The sequence below is a fragment of the Zonotrichia albicollis genome, chromosome Z (assembly GCF_047830755.1).
Source record: "Zonotrichia albicollis isolate bZonAlb1 chromosome Z, bZonAlb1.hap1, whole genome shotgun sequence".
NCBI lineage: Eukaryota > Metazoa > Chordata > Aves > Passeriformes > Passerellidae > Zonotrichia > Zonotrichia albicollis.
In genome coordinates this window covers 3,869,628-3,888,732 of record NC_133860.1, presented here as the reverse complement: position 1 = coordinate 3,888,732, position 19,105 = coordinate 3,869,628, and the positions used below count along the sequence as shown (strand labels likewise).

Sequence of the window (19,105 nt, the reverse complement as noted above, 5' to 3'; positions counted from 1 at the left end):
AAGAGTTATTTATGAATACAGACACTACCTCCAAAGCTCCAGAGAAAATACAGTGACTTGAGCCATTCCCTCCATGTCCTGTGACACTGAAAAATTTTGTGAGTCAAGTTTGTGAGCTTTTTGTTTTTGCAGGAAAAACACTCATGCAACAGATACCTGAAGCTTCTTGCCTCTCATTACAGGACTTTAAAGCTTGCATTTTGAAATTGCATAATTTTAATCAACAGTATGCAGCATAACATGCGGTTTAACTATGATAAAAGGCTGAGCTAGTAAAAGAGCTGGCTGATTAAATGAGAAGCGGAACAGTCTTAAATATAATGAGTTATGTTCAACAACTGTTCTAATGAAAGCTAGAGAGAAAAATTGGTGGCTTTGGTTTTTATTTCTTTCCCTCTAGGATCTTCAAGTTCACACAAAATAAAACATCACTGTTCATTTAACCACAGTATTGCATAGGGCTAAAACATTTGTTCTATAGTTTTAACATTTAAACAGTCTAGAATTACATCTGCAAATGATTGCTTGTGCAATGACCCATCTTAAACACTTCTGGTCAATCAAACACTGCCTTCTTTGATAAGAGCTTAACAAGCTTTACTGGCATCTAGTTCTTTGCAGGACGATAAAAATAAAAATCTGGCTCAATGTATTTTTAAAAACTGGAAATTAGGAGTGCTCTAGACTTTTTAAAATCTCTTACATACTTAGTGTGATTTTCATTTATCCCCAGACTTCCATAAGAGCTTTTTATTTATCCCCAGTCTTTCACAAGAGCTTTTTTTTTGTCCCTATTTTTCTCCATTTTTTGGTTTTGTTTTAGTATCACAGACTGCTGTGTCAGAATGAATTTGTCAGAAGTCTCTATTAGAGAAGTTAGCAATAAAAAATTGAAAATGAGATTGTATCTCAAATACTTGTAACATTTACTTACCATGACAATAAGAAAGTATCTCTTGGTAATGTGCAATATTCGGCTACAGCTACTTGAGCAATCTGAAGGAAGTTATTTTTTAACGCAGCAGGGAATCTTCAAAGTAGCTGAATTTATTTTCCATTTTTCTTTAATTCACAGGAAGCAGCAATACATTTTAAAAATGTTTATTCAGCTTCAGGTGTCTCTTCTAAAGATACCTCTGGTATATTTGATGCACATCTTCCCTCATTACTTCAAACACACTAAAACTTTGAGGTAATATAGGACAAGACATAAGAGCACTTGCAAAAAAAAAAAAGCAAAGATCTGTATTAAAAAATTTTAGGCAGGATAAATAGAAAAATATTCTGTGTTCCTTTCACTACAAATGGTTTCAGCATAATAACAGTTCAAAAAGCAAAATAATCAAGCCACAAAGTCCAAGTGAATTTCTAAAGCAAACCTGACTTAAGCAAGCCTTTCACCTGTGTTACATTTCAGGGACTGGGCCCACAGCAATAGAGAAGACAAAGCACTCCTGAGGCAGATTGTCTCAGGTTATTTTGCATTTCACTTAAGAGGGATGAAGGGAGGGAAAAAATTTTACCAAAATTAAAAATCAAACCTTGCAATGCTGTCTCCCGTGCAGGCAAAGAATTGCCCCTCTCTACGGCAGCATCTCCATTTATGCCTGCCAGCCAGTACTGACTGTCAGTATTGGCTGCATGAAGGAACATATACCCAGAGGGATTTGGGGAAATTTAGCAGTGGTGTCCTCCTGTCCCACATGGACCTTTCAGTATTCCAGAAATACAAGGCACTTGCTGGGACGGCCTGAGATGAAACCTGTGAGTCTAGAAGATGGTCCTCTGCCATATTCAGTGCTAAAGGTGTGCCACACTTTCTCTATGATAATTCCAAAAAGGAACTCCAACTTAAAATGTGACATTATCTGGCTACATGAAGATTATTCCTTTGCAAGCATGATTTCACCCTCTCATTAATATGCTATACTGCGATACTCTAAGTGAGATATTTTTACAGTTGTAAAGATATGTTTTGAAAATGACATAGGCAATGCAAGTTATAGTTTTCCATATGGAATCAAAAAGCTAATCGGAGTCTTCATCATCAAGGTATTCCTCTGCATTACTCAATGTTCGGACTGTACCTGGAAAAAACAAAATTTAAAAAAAATTAAAATACTGAAAATACCAGGCACAGAGGCAACAAGACTGACATAATTCACAGAAGTGACAACAATATTATCCTACATTTCTGGAACAAGAATAATGAATAAGTTTAAAATGAACCTGCTCAACCATTTTGGGAAAAGAAAGCTAAGTGAAAAAAACGTTTCTCATTTTTAGGAGGAGAAGCAGCAAATGAAGAGCAGGAAGAAAAGAAATTGCAGAGCCTTGTGCTCAAGGGGCCATATTTCAAGCAAGTACAAATTACATTTCTTCTGCTCCCCTGTTTAGCGGCACAATTAACACAACCTTTTAATATTTCAATGACATGAATTTAATAATTTTAATTTTTTAGAATGTACTTCAGCAATTGACATTTGAATATCTGTCTGTACAAGTAAAACATAAATCTGAACATTGGAGACAAAGTAAGCTTCCTCCAATAAAACAGTTTTAGAGATGGACTGTGATAGAAGCCATATGTAAACAGGAACAAGGGAGAGATGACTGCTGATATAGAACTGAATCTCTGAAAAAGAACAATATTTCACATCCAGACATTGGAAATATTTAAATGCAGAATCAAGAGACAGAAAAATTAAATTAGTGAAAATAACCAAGAAAATACAAAATGTGAGGAAAGTATAGGAAATGGTGGTGTCAGAGTATTATAAAAGCCCAAGTTAAGACAGAAAAATGAACAAAGATGCTAATACTGAAACTGCAATTAGACTGAGAACATCAGCTGTTATATTAAGGCAAGTGAAAAAAGACAGGGAGTGAAATTACCAGAGACTGATAACTAAGACAGAGACAAGGTGACTAAGGACAAAAAATCAGTTAGTCATTGAAACAAAATTAATTTAAAGGGAGTGAAGAAGTAGATTAGTTATGTAGATTAGTTACTTAGCATGAGGAAATAAAACTTTGGTACAATTACTGGGACATCAGAAGAGAGAAAACACCTGTGCCAGGTGCCTACAATCAACAACCAAAGATAACCAAAGTTTTTCTAATAGGGATCAAGTAAATTTAGGAAAATACTACATTATATATATATAATAATATATATTATATATACATATTGCCCTTTTTTAATACTCCTTTCTTAAGAACCAAGATTGGGAGAAAAAATTTGCCACATTTCTGGGAAATCCTGATTTCACCTCTGCTAAAGAGCAGAACAGTATTTTTGGTGCAATTGCTCTTCCTGGCCTTCTCAAGTTGCAGTCAGCTATTCCTCCATTTAATTACCATAACCTCTAGGCCCCTACAGGTTAGCATTCCCTCTGATCTCACTAGTCCTGTGAGGATGCAACTGCTGTATTGCATATCCCACCAAACCTGACTGTAACCTGTGTTTTCAAGTAATTTCTTATTCCACTTAAGAGTTTCCACCCTTACTTCAGCCTCCTGAAAGCTACAGACAATAGTACTTACAGAATACTGAACAATTCAGTCTTTAGCCTTTTAAAATAGCCTCTTTAACTCTTTTGGACAGGGACACTATGCTATTTGGAGAGATGAAGACAAGTGGTAGGCAGTGAGACTATTTTAATTAACACTTGAAAGCATTCTTTATTTCTCAGTTAGACAGTCACTCAGAGACACACAGAAAAAAGAAAGTAAGAAAAAAATTAGCAGTAAGAAAAGGAGGATCATATGTTGGTGCTTCTTTGGCTTAAGTCTGGAAGAACAGACAAGCACATGGAGAAAGACAGGACATTGTTTTATTCTTGTACCCTGTCTCTTTTGGTATGCTACTTTTAAAATAGTTTCTATCCTTGCTTTAATTTTGTCTGAAGGGCCAGTCTTCTATTTTCATCTCTTCCCTTAGTATTTTCACACCTTCTGAACTCTTCTGAACTCTTATGCCTCTTGCTGATACAAGGTGCCATTTTGTGTGGAGTCAGCAGCAAGGCATATGATAAACCATCTTCCTACCACAGCTCTAAACTAACTCTCTCAAGCAAGCCCTTCCAGACACAAGTCTTAGGCCACGTAGCTCCCAAATGGTTTTTATGGCTATCAGTATATTGGTATTTGACTAAAGTATTATTTCTTCAAAAGTAAAATTATCAGAAAAACAAAATCAGAAATACCTGCACTCTGTTTCTTCTTAAGCAAAGAAGCACAAGCTGCGTTCGTTGCCATATCTAAAGCCAGTTTCTTCTCGTTGTTTTTCAGATCTGTTCTTGCCCCTTCATGAGGAAAAGTTTAATCAGAAATCACAATCCCAGTTTTTTCTCAACCAATGCCATTATGATATGACTTTCACTAATGTGGGTAGAACAGTAATAGACAAGGGAATCTGAGCTACTGACTGCTCTGAAGCAGACCAAAAGCTATGGATGCTCTTGCATAAGCTACAGTTGTTTAGGAAACTTGCTGGCTGCTCTTCCTTTTTAAGAAGCAGATGTCATTGCTGTTCTGGGGTTAAAGTACCTAATTTTGTCTGTAAAGCATGATGAAATTATCTTGAGGTGTCTACCTTCCAAACAGCTGCCAGAATTTTCTGCAAGACTTTTCCTGCAAGTCAGGCAGGTGAGCTGGCTCAAGACTGTAGCTGAGTTATACATAAACACTTAAGAAATACAAATTAAACAACATTCAGGAATCTAGTCTCTACACAGATTGTCGAAACCTTGGTGAAGATCTTTACCCTTTTCCAGCAGCATCTCTACAATATCTGCATAACCTTTCCATGCAGCAGCATGCAAAGCTGTGTCTCCCAATTTGTTCTGTGGAGTTAGAGGGAAAAGCAACAGGATTAAAACGCAGCAAAAACCCTTTCAGCTTCTACCAAAGGTGAGTAACATCACGCCTCTACGCTAAGGGTCTATGGGTTCAACCTACCTGTTGGTTTAACTCTAGGTTTGCCTGGGCAAGCAGCACATCTACTACATCTGCAGGGAGAGATGGCAAGAGAAGAATTTAGTGGAAAGGAATTATGCTATTTTTGCATTCATTGTAGTTAAGATTCAACAAAAGACCAATCAAATCAGCTAATGAAAATCTGTAAATCAGACTGCATTGAGCAAACAACAATTAGTCACAAAAAATGCTTCTGCATGAAGTACCCCAAATAATACTGCATTTCTGGAGGATCTGTCCTCCTTCCACTTTTCCTCTAAGTTACACTAATGAGCTTGCCTGCTTCAAGAGCAAACAACAACACACAGCACTTGATGGAGCTGAACCTGCCTCCTAGACTGATTTTTATTAAAGAAATAAAAAGTAGAATTACATGGACAAAAACCTGGCTTTATTATTTAGCACTACAATTTTATCAATCAGCCTAACAAGCATAACAAGAAAACCAGACAACAATAATTTCAAATTAATGCTCTGATACCTTTATGGCCTCCATGGCATGCCCAATACAGAGCTGTGTTTCCAGCTTTGTCTAAACCATTGACACCAACTCGATTATCCAAACACTCTCTCAACCAGCTCAGGTTGCCTGAAAGACAAAATCAGTTTTTATTATTGTTTTTTCTTTGGAAAGTTAAAAGAAGCATTACAGGTAAATAGTACTGTCTAAATGGTGTCAGTCTTCCCCATGAACTCATGAAGAGAGGAAGCGATTAGCAGCAATTTTTAATTCACTGAACAACCACTCATACCTAGTCATAGCAAATCATGACAAAGTCATACTAACCAGTACTAAATATCTTTCCTCCTATTCCCAGAAGATCTTTACATCCTATATATATACCTATATATGTAGTTCAATGGATGGTACCACCATTCCTCTGTGTATAGACAGAGTGCCAATTCCACCAGGCAGTATCTCACCTTTTCAAAGCCGTAAAACTTACCAGACAACTTGCTCAAGAAACAAAACAACCAAAACAAGTAAAACATCTTAATTCTAAATATATTATTATTACTATTACTCTCATTATTATTACAGTAGAAAACAAGCAAATCATCCTTTGGCATCACACAACTAAAACACCAAACATACCTCGTTTGGCAGCTTCATGCAGTGGATTATCAATAGACTCTGCTTGCTCTGCCACTGAAACGAAAGAGTAAATTCTAACTACTTCTGAAATATGTACTTGAAACCTGTGTGGAAACAAAGTGTACTTGATTCTAAAATGAAAACAGATTTGTGAGTGACAGACTAGTGAGATGCACTTTAATTTCCAGCGTATGGGAAACTAATTCAGAGAAAACCTGGTGAAAACTTCAAACAGCATCACATTGCACAAGTGGTCTAAGAAGATGTGTTCCTAATACTCTTTGTTCTTAAGGTCTGCAAAAGCTTCTGTTCTGCTTATATATGGAATTTTTGCAAATGTGCGGACAGAGACACTACCCCAACCCTGGTCTAAAATTGAAGCCTTACAAATAATCTCAATGGGAACATGAATTAAGAGATTTTTGGGTTTATTTTCAATATTCACTTCAATATTCAAAAGAAATTTGAATGTAGATACGCAGCATGTATAAATTAGCCTTCTTGCACACTAACAGTGCATGATCTCTGATCTCTGGCAGACAGCAAGAGTAGAGTCAGTTTGGAAGTCACAAACTAAAGTGAAAATTCATGTAGCCTCAATGACTACACCACAGATTTCTATTAATATATTTTTACTAACTACAGGGCAGGGAAACAGAGCATTGCTACCATAATGTCTCCTACTGAAGAAGGGACAACATGAATCAACCTAAGTCATATTGGCAGCTGTGATGCAATCTGTCATGAAACACTGCTACGCTGTCTACAATTCCTGGCAGGACTTGGAGGAATTGTATTGTGTTGTCTGTACTGATGGCTTTTAAAAGTGATTTTCGTTGAATCTGAAAAAGCTGTTTCTATTCAGTCCAAACACACACGGGATATTTAACGTGGTACAAACCCCAAGAAACCAGCGTTTTCTGTGGCAGAATATATTCACTAAAAAAACCACAAAAGGCAAGCAAAACTCCATTCTTTAGATCCAAGTGTTCCTCCCCTCAAAACTTGAGAGTATCTCATTACCTCTAAAGAGCATAACCAGAAACATGAACACTCAGCAAACTCAAACTGTCACTAGGTTATTAAAACACAAGACAGCTTGTGCACTGCTGATGTAGTGGTACCTACAGTGGTTACCACTGGTAACTGCTACTGCAGATGGATGTATTCTGAAATACATGGTGGAGTACTGTTAAGCACCAATACTGTGGTCTATTTCTGAGATGATGTCTTTTTATTTAGTGATTTCCTTTAATTGTGAATGATCTTACCAAATAAAAATATTCTAGACTTTACCATAGTTGCTTGGAATTAGTCCAGTTCTCCCTTTACAAGTTCCTTTCCACCAATTTGTATCGCTCTGCAAAAAAAGGGAAAATATTTTAGATAGGATATATTGCATCTCAGAAATATTCAGTCTGTGTGGGATGTCTTAGACTCACCATGTCTGAGATGTAAATGATATCTCCTTCTTCAAAGTACAGTTCATCTGGCTTTAATAAAAAAAAAAGGAAACAAATATATCTGAATGTGTGAATGTAGGAAAAACAAATACCTGGATAAGTCAGAATACATTCACCTTTTCATTCAAAAAAATGATAACTCAAATTCTCTATCACCAAGACAACAGCCTGACAGTCCATAGTTTGACTTGCTAACAGCTAACTTTCTGGATCACTAACTTTCCTAACAACACAGGAAGACTGTGGCCTTTCCAACAAAGCACTGTGCATAGGAAGCAGTGAAATATCTCTTAGGTTTGTCAACTTCATTTGGGACTCTTTTTGGTTGGTCCCAGTTCTCCAGATCTCTTAGGTCTCAACTATCATTGCTGTATTTGGAAGAGAAAACAAATTATTCAAGATTTCTGATCCTTGATTGTAGGTAACAAACTACAGAAGAAAGCATGCTGCTTTAAACAGAGCTGCTCTTAAAAGAGAATTATGATTAATCAGACAGTTTTATTCACATTAAGAATGACTATCTATCAACAATTTATTAAAATTTAAGTACAGTAAGTCTAATATGCCAATAATAGCAGAATTGAAGAAATATGATGGACAAGGTTAAAAGCAAGATTCTCAAACTGCTGAAGTAAAGATGTACTTACCGTTCTGGGCTCAAACGTATATAGGGCCCTGAATACTTTAACCTGCCCTAAAAAAAAAAACAAAACAAAACAAAAAAAACAACCCAATTAAAAAGTCAGTACCAGTACCATGCCTTTAAATCCAAATACATTCCTTTAAGCTTAACGCCAGTTGCTGAATGAATTTGTGCTCTCAAAGAAAATCACGATGCAGATACTCAGCAACCTGAGTTAAAAAACCCAGCAACATGGATTATGAGGGAAACTGGCCACATGATCAGTTACATCTAAGTAGCCTCTTCTGCACACTTAATAGAGTCTTTATAGCTCACTGGGTAATAGAAGTGCTGCCATTGATTTCTGAGGAAAAGAGTAATTTCACTCATATACACACTCACACTTGCTGTATGTACTTTTATTACTAACATCAAATCTGTCAAATGACAAAGAATTAAGGAAAGAAGAAAGAAACAAACCAATGATCAATGACACCAACATGTTCTTACACTTACTTGCAGTCATTATTAGCAAAATAATGCAGTAACACAGAACTCATAAAGAAAAATGACAAATGGTCACAAAGGCCTAAGTAATGTACAACTGATGTCCTGTTCTATTCAGATGCTTAACACAAGGCATAGGGTTTGCAATTCCAGTAAGTGGCTAACAGATGCTCTAATAGGGCACTTTCAAAGGGATGGACACCAGCATTCAAGCCGAGAAAAAATAACCTGAATGCAGAGAGCTTTAAATTAAATTGCATAAACTGCAAAAGAAGGTTCCCTACAAACTTTTTTAAAAATTCAAAAGGTACTTTTCAAGAGCATGAACAGAAAGTACAAATATAGAAGAAACATGTATGTTACATAATTTAATTAGCCGAGCTGCTGGAGTCCATTGGACTTAGAGGAATATATTAGGCAGACTGCTCTGTATTGTTTACTTTTAGGTATCTGAAGTCCTAAGTATGTACCTTTATTTACTTTTAAATGTTCTAAGCTTGCAAGTGTAGGTTACACACAAGTTCTTACACTATATGTGTTTATATAGATTAACTTGTATAAAATTGCAGAGTTTGATCCATTAGGAGAATGTGTTACTTAGGTCACATTAGGTCCAGGCTATTTTGTCTACTCAGAGAAACTGATGAACTTACTACCAAAGGCCATACAGTAAGATAAAGTGTACACATGCAATGTTTTGTGTTGTTTATTAAATGGAGATAAGCAAGTAAAGACAGACTAGGTCTCAAGAACAAGCCTTTACATTTCTAGTTAAGAACCATAATCTCTAGAATTTTGTCCTTTTTTTTCCTACTAGATGTAGTCTTTATAATCCCTTTTGTATCTAAAATCCTAACCCACAAAAGCAATCATTTTAGAATGTTAACTTAAGGACTTTAATGAGATTCTGGGGGCGAATATGCTAACTTTGAGAAAGGAGGATGGTCCCCAACTGCAATTTTGCAGCATCCCTTGGGGTGGCTCTTAAACTATATTTTCAAATGCTTCTGGATATTTCCTAGCAACAGTAATGCCAAGGTATACTTGCCAAGGCATAACAACTAAGCAAGACGTTCCTTAGTTCTCTATTCTCAGGCTTTTTTGTGACTGAGTGTACGTAAAACTACAAAAATAAGATTAATATGTGTAAACACTTTGCTAAGTGCATGTAGATACTGTACATATTTCTTTTCCCAATATGTAATTGCTCATCCCAGTTCTAATTTTTAATAACAGGAATTAGGTTTTGCTTGATTGGTTGGCTGTCTCTTTCAGATAGCAGCCATTTCCTAGACATAAAAGATCCAACTCTTCTCAAACCTTTGTCCCTGAAACAAAATACTTCCAACCGTGGCAACTGCTAAAAAGAATGAAACCTGAGTGATGTTTACTACCTATACAGAGATGATGAAGAGGGACAGCACACAGTAATGCATCCTGGACCAAAGAGCTTTAGCATGAAAAGTGAACTGCAGCTGTGGAGAAGCTAGCAACAACGACAAAAAAACCCAAAAACCAAAAAAGAAAATAACAAAGAACAAGAAATGACACAACAGGAGGGAAGACAGGAGTACTGACCCTCCTCCTTGGCTTTCTTATACAGAAGACACAAAAAAAAAGACAGAACTGCACACTAACAACTATGGAGACTGCAAGCATCATGCAAAAATTCAGTGTTTAATGTAAGTAAGAGGAGGAAATGGACAACAAAAGGGAAGAGTAAGAAATATTAAAAGGGGAAATGAGAAGATGGCAGAAGACAGGGAAAAGGAGAAACGTGCATTTGTGTGTTTCATGTGTCTTTTATACTAACATATTGCATATGTGCCAACAGATTTTCTAAAGCTATCACACCTGTGGAGGCAAAGAAAATAGGAAACACCGATGCTGATTACAGTATGGCTAACACATTGTGTAAACAAAATTCATTTTTCATTTGTTTGTGGGGTTTTCTTAAATTGCATAAACCTGAAACAGGGAGTTACTTCCCCAAATGTCCAACTGTAGTGTCATAGACAGACCAACACATGCTAAAACACTCTTCTGTGATGAAATACAAAGCACAGATCTGCATCTATAGAACTACAGATCTCATTAATATTAATTTCACAGTACTTTATATTGAAGTTAAACACTGCTGATTACTGGCATTGATATTTCAAAAATTTATTGATAAAAAGATATTTAGCCTGTTCACTTTGCTTTATTTAAGAGCTTAGAACAAGTGGATTTTAGCATTTGTAAATTTTGATTTTTTTGTTACCAAATTCTAATGCAACTTACAGTCTACAGGATTAAAATAACAAAATGTTAGCATGCAAAGGGCACATCAGACTTGAATCCTAGTTCTGCGAACAAGAGTAATTGTATTTTATTAGGCACATGGGTGCCTAATCACAGGGAGTTTTTTTTTATGTAGCAATACCTATCGCTAGGCATGCGGACAGAGCTTGCATTGGCAGTAATTTTTGCTTTGGAGGACACAAAAAGATAGAAAGTGCCTGAGGTCTTCCTCTGTTTCCACTTACTACCATCTCTCTAGTACAAACCATGTTTCAACATTCCCATAGGACAGTGAACCAGTAATTAGCACAGATTTGAACTTATCAAAGTAGACTGACTGTACCTCCCCACCACATACTTTTAAAGGACAAAGTAACTAGAACACAGAGCACACATACTTTTTTAAAATTTCAAGGCATCAGGCACACATTAATTACTTTATTCTCATCATGATTAATGAGAGGAGTTTCCCTTTTAAAAACAAAGCACATGGAAGCACAGGGCAGTGATATGTCCCACAACAAATCTTTTTCTAAGCATAGGGACAGATTCAAAGGGGTCTTCTTTTCAGTCCTGTTATGCCTGGTCTGCTCAGTGGGTTTAGGGGAAGGTTGTTTGAGTCATTTAGAGCAGTACAGGAGAAAGAACAAAAATCTTCAATAACAAGCCTTTACATGCAAATTTTCAGAACATTCAGGTAGAATTAGATACTTAGCAAATTTTAAAGCAAAATCCACACAAACTAAGGCACTTCAGAAACTTTAACTTAGTCAGCTTTAACTTAACCAGATACAGGTCATTTACTAAGGCCTTGATTGGAATTTTTTCATCTGGTTTACCATATATTTTCAGAAGAAGTTAGGAGAAGAAATATGGAAAGAAAGGATAAGATAACAGAAAGAAATCACCACCCATGGACTCGGGGACAAGACTAGCCATTTTGATGTCCACATCAAAGTGACAGCCACAACCTTGATCCACAGGGAAAATCCCATGAAACACAAAGTTAAATGTATATTTATATATGCTCAGGTTCAGGTGGGAATTACCAGGTATCTCCAAGGGGGGAGCAGAAATTAACACTCTGATATAACACTGTGGATCATCCACAGTTCTCTCTGATGGGAGGCCTCAGAAATTGGTCTGGGGCCTGAATGGTTTATGGCACCTTCTAAGATATGACAGCTGCCTTTCAAGTCATTGTAGCTGAGCTGGTTATACCCCACCAGCAGGGATGAATATCGTCAGCCTTAGTGTGAATGTCTGACACCTTCCCCACAGAAGGGGATTTTCACACCTGAGCCAGATGAGTAAGGGAAGACATGATAAAACACTTATAGCCTCTTCCCTTATCTGGCTCAAACCCCAGTTTCTTGATAAACACGGGCTGATTTGTTGTGGTCATCCTCTGGAGCTCACACTTTTTCCACCTGATCTTCCACATCATCAGCAAAGCACACCCTGCTTTTGCAAATTTGAGAGTCACTAGTAATATTTTAGTCTCACAAATCCCAAACTTTAGTCATAAGACTGTCTTCTCCCTTCTTATGGAATTTGCATTAAACATATGCAAAACAACTACTTCACAAGCAAAAAGTGTAACTTATTATCTATGCTGAATAGACACAAATACTCTTAGCATACAAACCTCCACTCTCTCTAGCTAGCAACATAAAACTAATGTCAGGTTGGGCCAACCCCACACCTTTTAATTTATTTTGAATAACTTACCTATAAACTTCTCCAGCCTTTCTGAGGAAGGGAAACATGCAACTCATAATTCTAAAAGGATCCTTTCCCTGCTAAGCACATAAAAGCAATGAAACAGAGAAACTAAACAGCAACGACAGCTTAAAAACGCAGCTTCTGATACTGAAGAGAGATACCAGCACTGCTTCATAATGCTAAGTAATTAAAAGACCTCACAAAACCAAACCACCATTTTCTAAAAAGACTGAAAGATTTTTGTTTTCTTCTTACAACTCTGAGGTCTATTTTTAATCAATTGCAGTATCATTAACAGAAGACTGCTTCCAAAGAAGTGCTAAGTAAGGAGCACAGCAACAAGGAGTTACTGTTTCTCTCACAGTGACTTTTTTTCCCCACTTCCTTTCAGTTCTTTTACTCTAGCTTCTCCAAACCGCCACAAGCATTAGCATTAAAATCCCCTCTACCACCAAAACATTCTCCACTCTCTTATTTGCTTTCAACCCACCTAATGAAAAGCTAGAAAAGAAAAAAAACCAAAACCTGACCTATACCTGCATGGCATTACTTATTTAGGCATTTGTGTTAGGCTGAAATTTCAGCACCAAAGGGGAGATAATGAATTTCATTAGCTGTCAATTAACATCACATCCTCAAACATAAAACCACCCCAACACAGTCCTTGGTTCAAAACACACATATTTTAAACAAAATAATGATAAATCAACGTTTACCAAGGCTTGGCCCCACTGGACTGATATGAGTCTTTTGTTAGCATCTGCTGTAGATTGCCATAATCAAATTTCACTGACTCGAATAAGGTGCTACTATTTAGATATTGATCCTGATGCAGCATCTTTTCATTAGCTATATTAAGACTGAGTAGCTCAAGACTACCATAAAAATCGTAATAACTAACTCAAGATGAATTGACTCACTGAGTGTCACAAAGCATTGTCAGTGCCTACAGTACACGGAGGGATAATTTCTGTGCTGTAGAAAATCAGAATTGACTATGGTAGTCTACAGTTAGTTAAAAAACCACAAGTCTGTCAACCTCTTAAATGGTTCAAGCTAATCCTAGGCTCTCATGGGCCACCTTTCTCCTTGCTGGCAGAAAGCTAGACAGAAACAGCTCAGAATCAGTTACTCAAGCACCAGCTTGATCGAAAACAAATTAACCTGAACTCCTACCTGTAGCAAATGTCCAAAAAGATGAAAATATGCAAAGCCTGTTCCAATATCTGACAATCAATTTCAGTGACAAAATTTTCCTTAATGTTGAACCTAAACTTGCATAGCACAACTTGAGGCCATTTTTTCTCATCTTGTCACTTGGGACAAGAGAAAAGCACACACCTTTGAACAATCTCTCTTCAGAGTAATAGAAAGAAACAAGGTCTCCCGAGACTCCTTTCCTCCAGGACAAACACCCCCAGCTCCCTGAGTTCACACCACCTACTCTCCAGACCCTCCATCAGCTCCGCTGCCCTTCTCTGGAGTCTCTACAGCACCTCAACGTCTTTTTTGTAGCGAGGGGCCCAGAAATAGACACAAGACTTTAGGTGCAGCCTCACCACCCAATACAAGGGGACAGGTACTGTCTGCTGTCCACACCACTTTTCATGCAGGCCAGGATGCCAGTGCCCTTCTTGGCTACCTGGGATGGCTCATACTCAGCCAGCTGTTGACCAACACCCTCAGGTCCTTTTCCTTGGCAAGCTTTCTAGACTCTGCCCCGAGCCTGTAGCATTTGGAATTGGAAAACAAGGGGCTTTGCACACAGGTCTCCAAGCAGGTACAGAAGTACTGGAACCACTTTTGACAGGAGTGCCATTTGTACTTTGGTATTTTGCTCACCGACACAGCAGAGTCCAACACAACATTTACGGATTGCCACAATGGAGACAGAAAAAGGTGGAGCCTCCAGTGTTTAGAGAACCATCTCCAACTTCTAAATAACGCTTACCAGAAAAGGGAAGTGAACACAGAGAATACACGTTGGGGGAGGGGTAGAAGGGCATACTAAAAAATGCAAAGGATAGACTGGTGCCAGCCTAGATGACAAACTGAGGTATCCAGGAACAATCATGGACTGCACTAATCAGTATGTGGAATGGAAGGAACAAATGCCATTTCATTAGAGAAAATCAGAAGTAGAAACATTCTCACAGAAAATATAAGAGAACACAGTCTCACTGTCATAGCCTGATCTGAAATCCTGTTTTTCACCAATTGCATTTTTATGAATACCAGCGTGCCTTCATTTGCAGGAAGCTTGCTGGAGGTCCCAGCAACTTGCAGTAATAAGAGGGTTTGAGGTCTGAAATGAAAGTTTATAATTCATATTGAAAGCAGACTGGGAACTGTTTAATTGTTTCTCTGACGTTTTTCTCCCTTCAGACCTGATGACTGCAGTATAACTCCCCACATCCACATGCTCACATCTTCTTAGCTAACAGAAACCTTTCTTTGAGTACAGAAGAAACCCAAACCACCATCACTTATGTCAAATTTAAGCCAACTGCCAAGGCATTAGGCATGTGACTCAATGCAAGTGTTCTGCTTCTGTGAATGCTGTCACAGCTCCTACTTCACCTTAGAACTGAGGTGAACTTGTTTACGATTCAAACTAAGCATCTATGTCAAGAATCCTACTTTTAACTCTGACAGGTACTAGTGGGAGAAAAGTCAACAAATCTGCATTGAGAGGTAGCAACCCTTTATGTTAAATCCTTATGTTTCCTCCTGCCTCCCTGTCAACTGGAGTAATTGAAAACTCTAATTTCCTTGGTACAAAGGCTGGTCTTTCTCTATCGAATATAACTGTTGTCTCAACTCTAGGCCAGGATCAACAAACCTTACTGTGAACATGAAAGTAAGACTTTTTTAAAATATCAGTACACCCCTTTTGTATCCCCAAAAGCTTTTGCTGCACACTATATAAGGCTCTAATCAAAAAGGCATCACCAGATAATTAGCACTCTTCAAGAAAACACTGTTTAAGTAACAGACAACTAAGCAGAAGCCATTAAAGCTTGTCAAATCCAAAGGACTTAACAATCCTGTTTGTAAACAGGATTAATATCCGACATGATATGAACTCTGCTTAATGTAGTTTGAGACATCAACAGATTTCTTAAAAGATGGAGGGGAAGCCCTACTCTTGCATAATGCTGAAAGAAAAAAAGTATGTTTCTGCTATTTTCAACATCCACTCCATTCCGTTTCATTTTTGATAGTGAGTCTAAACAAAAGCTACAGCTAGAAAACAGTAACAATACAGAGTTACACAGGAAAAGTACAGTACTTCTTAAAAAAAAGGCCTGAAAACACTATAAGCTAAAAGACATTTAGAGTCTCTATAAACAATCTTGTTCCCTTACCCAAGGGCTGACTACAGACCCAAAAGACTAGCTCAAGCACTCAGAAACACAATTGTCTAATATATGTTGATTTCAAAACCATCTCTGTAACTGAAATCCTTAAGTGCTGTGCACACAACAGGATTTACAGAAAAGCAATCTGTCAGAAAAAATGCTCTCATGTACTGAAGAAAATGACAGTGTCACAGCTAGTTGGTTTTCCCCCTTCATATCACCTCTTTTCCCTGCATTTTTAAAGCACTAAACTCAGGTCCAAAATCCTTTAGTTGAGCACTGAAGACTCAGTGTTTTAAAAAGGAAATTTATTTCACGATATATTTTCACTTCCCCACCACCAAAATATTTCCCTCCTTCTCTGTCCAATCTGCACTTCCTATTTCCCAAACACAATGGAATGAATGACAGTAACCAATGTCTGGTTTTCTCTCCTATTTGTCCTGCACTTTCATAATTCATAAGCAATGCAAGCAGGCTTGCTGTTTCCTGACAGAGCTTACAGACTTGATACCTAATAACCAGTGAAGAAAAATCAAAACAGCTTGGCCAAAGGCACCAAAACACTCTAGTAAATGCAGTCAAAATGCCACCGAAAGAGACAGCCTTCCACTGCTGTAGAAACTATGTCACCACATGAAGTACCTATATTTATGTCTTTAAATAACATCTATCTATAACCTCAAGAAATTCAATCACAGTACCAAAGGTGTACTATCTGTATTCTGTATTAACATACAGAAGTCAGACATGCAACTGCAGAGACATTTAAGTATGTGAGAAGGCAGTCCCTTTCAGAAAAATGACTTTGAAAAAATCTGACACAACAGACACCACTAAATTTTCTCTCCTGAAAAGTCAGGGATTTGGAAAAATGAGTCTTATTACCCTTAATCGGCTCTGAAAGTCACTAGCAGTACAATCTTACTTTATTACTTACTTTGTTCCTTCTCCTATGAATTTCCTTTTGTTGTGTCAAGCACTCATGCTGGAAAACCAGCTCAGCAAGTTCATCAAACATAAAAATAACCTTACATAGACATACAAATAAATGGACATAAAAAAGTTGAGAGCACCATCAGCTTGTCACGTAACTAAATGGAAGAGAAAGGATGGTGGGGGTAGGGAACATGTCCCTTTGATGACAGTCCACATCTTATCAGATCAAGCACACCACAAACTGCACCCCACCAAACTAGGGAGAGAAACCTAGCTTTGACAGAACATGTCTGAGTCAGTCTGAGAGCTTCTGTAAGTTAGGCAGGGCTACAGCCTCTAACTCTTAAGAAACTTATGTTAAATTTGACTCATCTTCTTGAAAAACAGAAAACTGAGTTATCAACTTAATCGGAAAATCCCATTTTTCACACCTACTCAGCTGTGAAACACCACATCCTTTCAGAAGCCTGCAGATTTCCTCAGTACTGATTGTTTTTGGTAAGGGTCCACAACAGCAATGCTTTTATTACCGTCTTTTTCATTTCAAGTAAGCTGCTTTCAAAGCAGCTTAGCAAACTACAGGGAGAGGAAATTCTTATGAGGATGAAATTACAGCCAGAGAGCTTTAGCAGATTTTGCTTCTGCGGGCAGGATGAGACTGATGGTTTAAATGGTCTAAACTTGTTTCTTCACTAACGTGACTTCAAATTAAAAATCTGTTTTATAAGCTGCCTAGTTAAAATACTCAATTAGGCTAAGCATTTTTTTACATGGGCATTTCAAACAGTATTCCAAGTGCAAAAAAAATTGAAGTTTGGATGTACTTAGGGATCAGACAGTCCTGGTTTGGGAGATGTCACAGTGGGTTTTTAATTTCTAAATAAGAATTTAAGCTCTTACAGTGACAGATGATACAAAACCATGATAAATAGCCACAAAATTTTCCAGATCAATTCCTTACTTAAAAAAACCCCAAACCCTAAAGCCAATGGTTAAATTTGTCACAGAAGAATGTATATTTATTTGAAAAATGCCACTTCTATTCTAAGATTTAAAATTGTGCAACTTCCAACAGCTTTTCAATTTATTTTTAGAAGAAGCTAAGGTTACTATTAATATTTTTAGAAAATTGGCTTTGCAGTAAATTTTTCTGATAAAAACACAGGTGCAACACCTTACACATTGAGGACTAAATGCACTAGAAAGGGTGATGTGCACATTGACACCAGAATTTCCAAGAGCACATTTAGAGTTTGGCTGTTAGGAGTCCTACAAGGGAAGACAGCAGATTCCAACTGTAAAGATGAAGAATGTTGCATGCGACTACACTATAAAACTGGTTTTATGCGTTAGTATATTGCCCATTCGAGCAATCACGAGACAAACCTCGGAACACTTCAGCGCTGTTTGTTAATAGGGTAAAAGGCTTCCTGTGCATTTCAGGCTACGCAAGCAGCTCCCGGATGGCCACCGGGCACGCCACGGCGCCAAGTGCCACCGCCGGCCACCGCGGCCCCGCGCTGCCCACGAGCGAGGCGGGGCCGGAGGGCTCCGGCAGCCCGTGACACGGGGAGCCCGTCCTGGGCGATGGCTCCGAACTGGGGGCATTCCCCAGCCTTCTCCCGAGCCAGAGCGGGCGCGGGGTCGGGCCCAGACCCGGCGCCGAGGGCAGCCCCTGCTGCTTGGCAGCCGCGAGAAGGGCAGCCCGTCCGGCCGACAGCAGGCGTGCGGCGCCGGCCTTCATGGCGGCAGGGTGCGGTCCGGAACGGAAGGACGGCCGTGCCCGCTCCCACCCTCGCCCGGGCTGTTCGAGAGCGCAGACCCGAAACCCAAGCCATTCACGTGTCGGCAGCAGCGGGCTGCGCCGCGCCGCGCACGGCGAGGACGGGCCAGGCCGCCGTGTCTTCCCCTCACCTGGCTTGGCCGGTTTAGGTGGCGGCTTGGACATGGCTGGCCTAAGCACGGACGGGGGAGCGGCCCGACGGCGATCGGCTGCCCGGGCGCGGCCCGCGGTGAGAGACGGCGGTGCGAAGCCCGGCAGTCCCCGGGTGTAGCGCGGCGGCGGCAGCGGCGGCGGCAGGAGCCGGGACGAAGGGCGGGTCCCGGCCGGCCCCGCCCACCCCCGTCT

General features: G+C 38.8%; 1 protein-coding gene across 2 annotated transcripts; it reads right to left on the bottom strand.

The window, feature by feature from the left end:
• Positions 1 to 1,085: 1,085 nt before the first annotated feature.
• OSTF1 (osteoclast stimulating factor 1) lies at positions 1,086 to 19,026 on the bottom strand. Of its 2 annotated transcripts, none has more exons than XM_074533406.1 (10): positions 18,892 to 19,026; positions 8,187 to 8,233; positions 7,519 to 7,569; positions 7,373 to 7,436; positions 6,077 to 6,130; positions 5,462 to 5,569; positions 4,963 to 5,012; positions 4,769 to 4,847; positions 4,209 to 4,307; positions 1,086 to 2,087 (listed from the first exon to the last, which is right to left on the bottom strand). In XM_074533406.1, exons 1-10 carry the CDS (start codon positions 18,923 to 18,925, stop codon positions 2,029 to 2,031), a joined length of 645 nt encoding a protein of 214 aa, XP_074389507.1. In that variant the 5' UTR covers positions 18,926 to 19,026; the 3' UTR covers positions 1,086 to 2,028. The 2 variants fall into 2 exon arrangements, with proteins under 2 accessions (XP_074389507.1, XP_074389508.1); XM_074533407.1 differs by having other exon boundaries at positions 1,086 to 1,218.
• Positions 19,027 to 19,105: the final 79 nt, after the last annotated feature.

Bases quoted from the DNA above. Each gene is read 5' to 3' on its own strand.
- OSTF1 (XM_074533406.1), bottom strand. From the start codon at position 18,925: ATGTCCAAGCCGCCACCTAAACCGGCCAAGCCAG. The intron at 7,570-8,186 runs GTAAGTACATCT...TTTTTATTAAAG, and splicing joins ATACGTTTGAGCCCAGAACG to CCAGATGAACTGTACTTTGA. The intron at 7,437-7,518 runs GTGAGTCTAAGA...CTTTTTTTGCAG, and splicing joins TCATTTACATCTCAGACATG to AGCGATACAAATTGGTGGAA.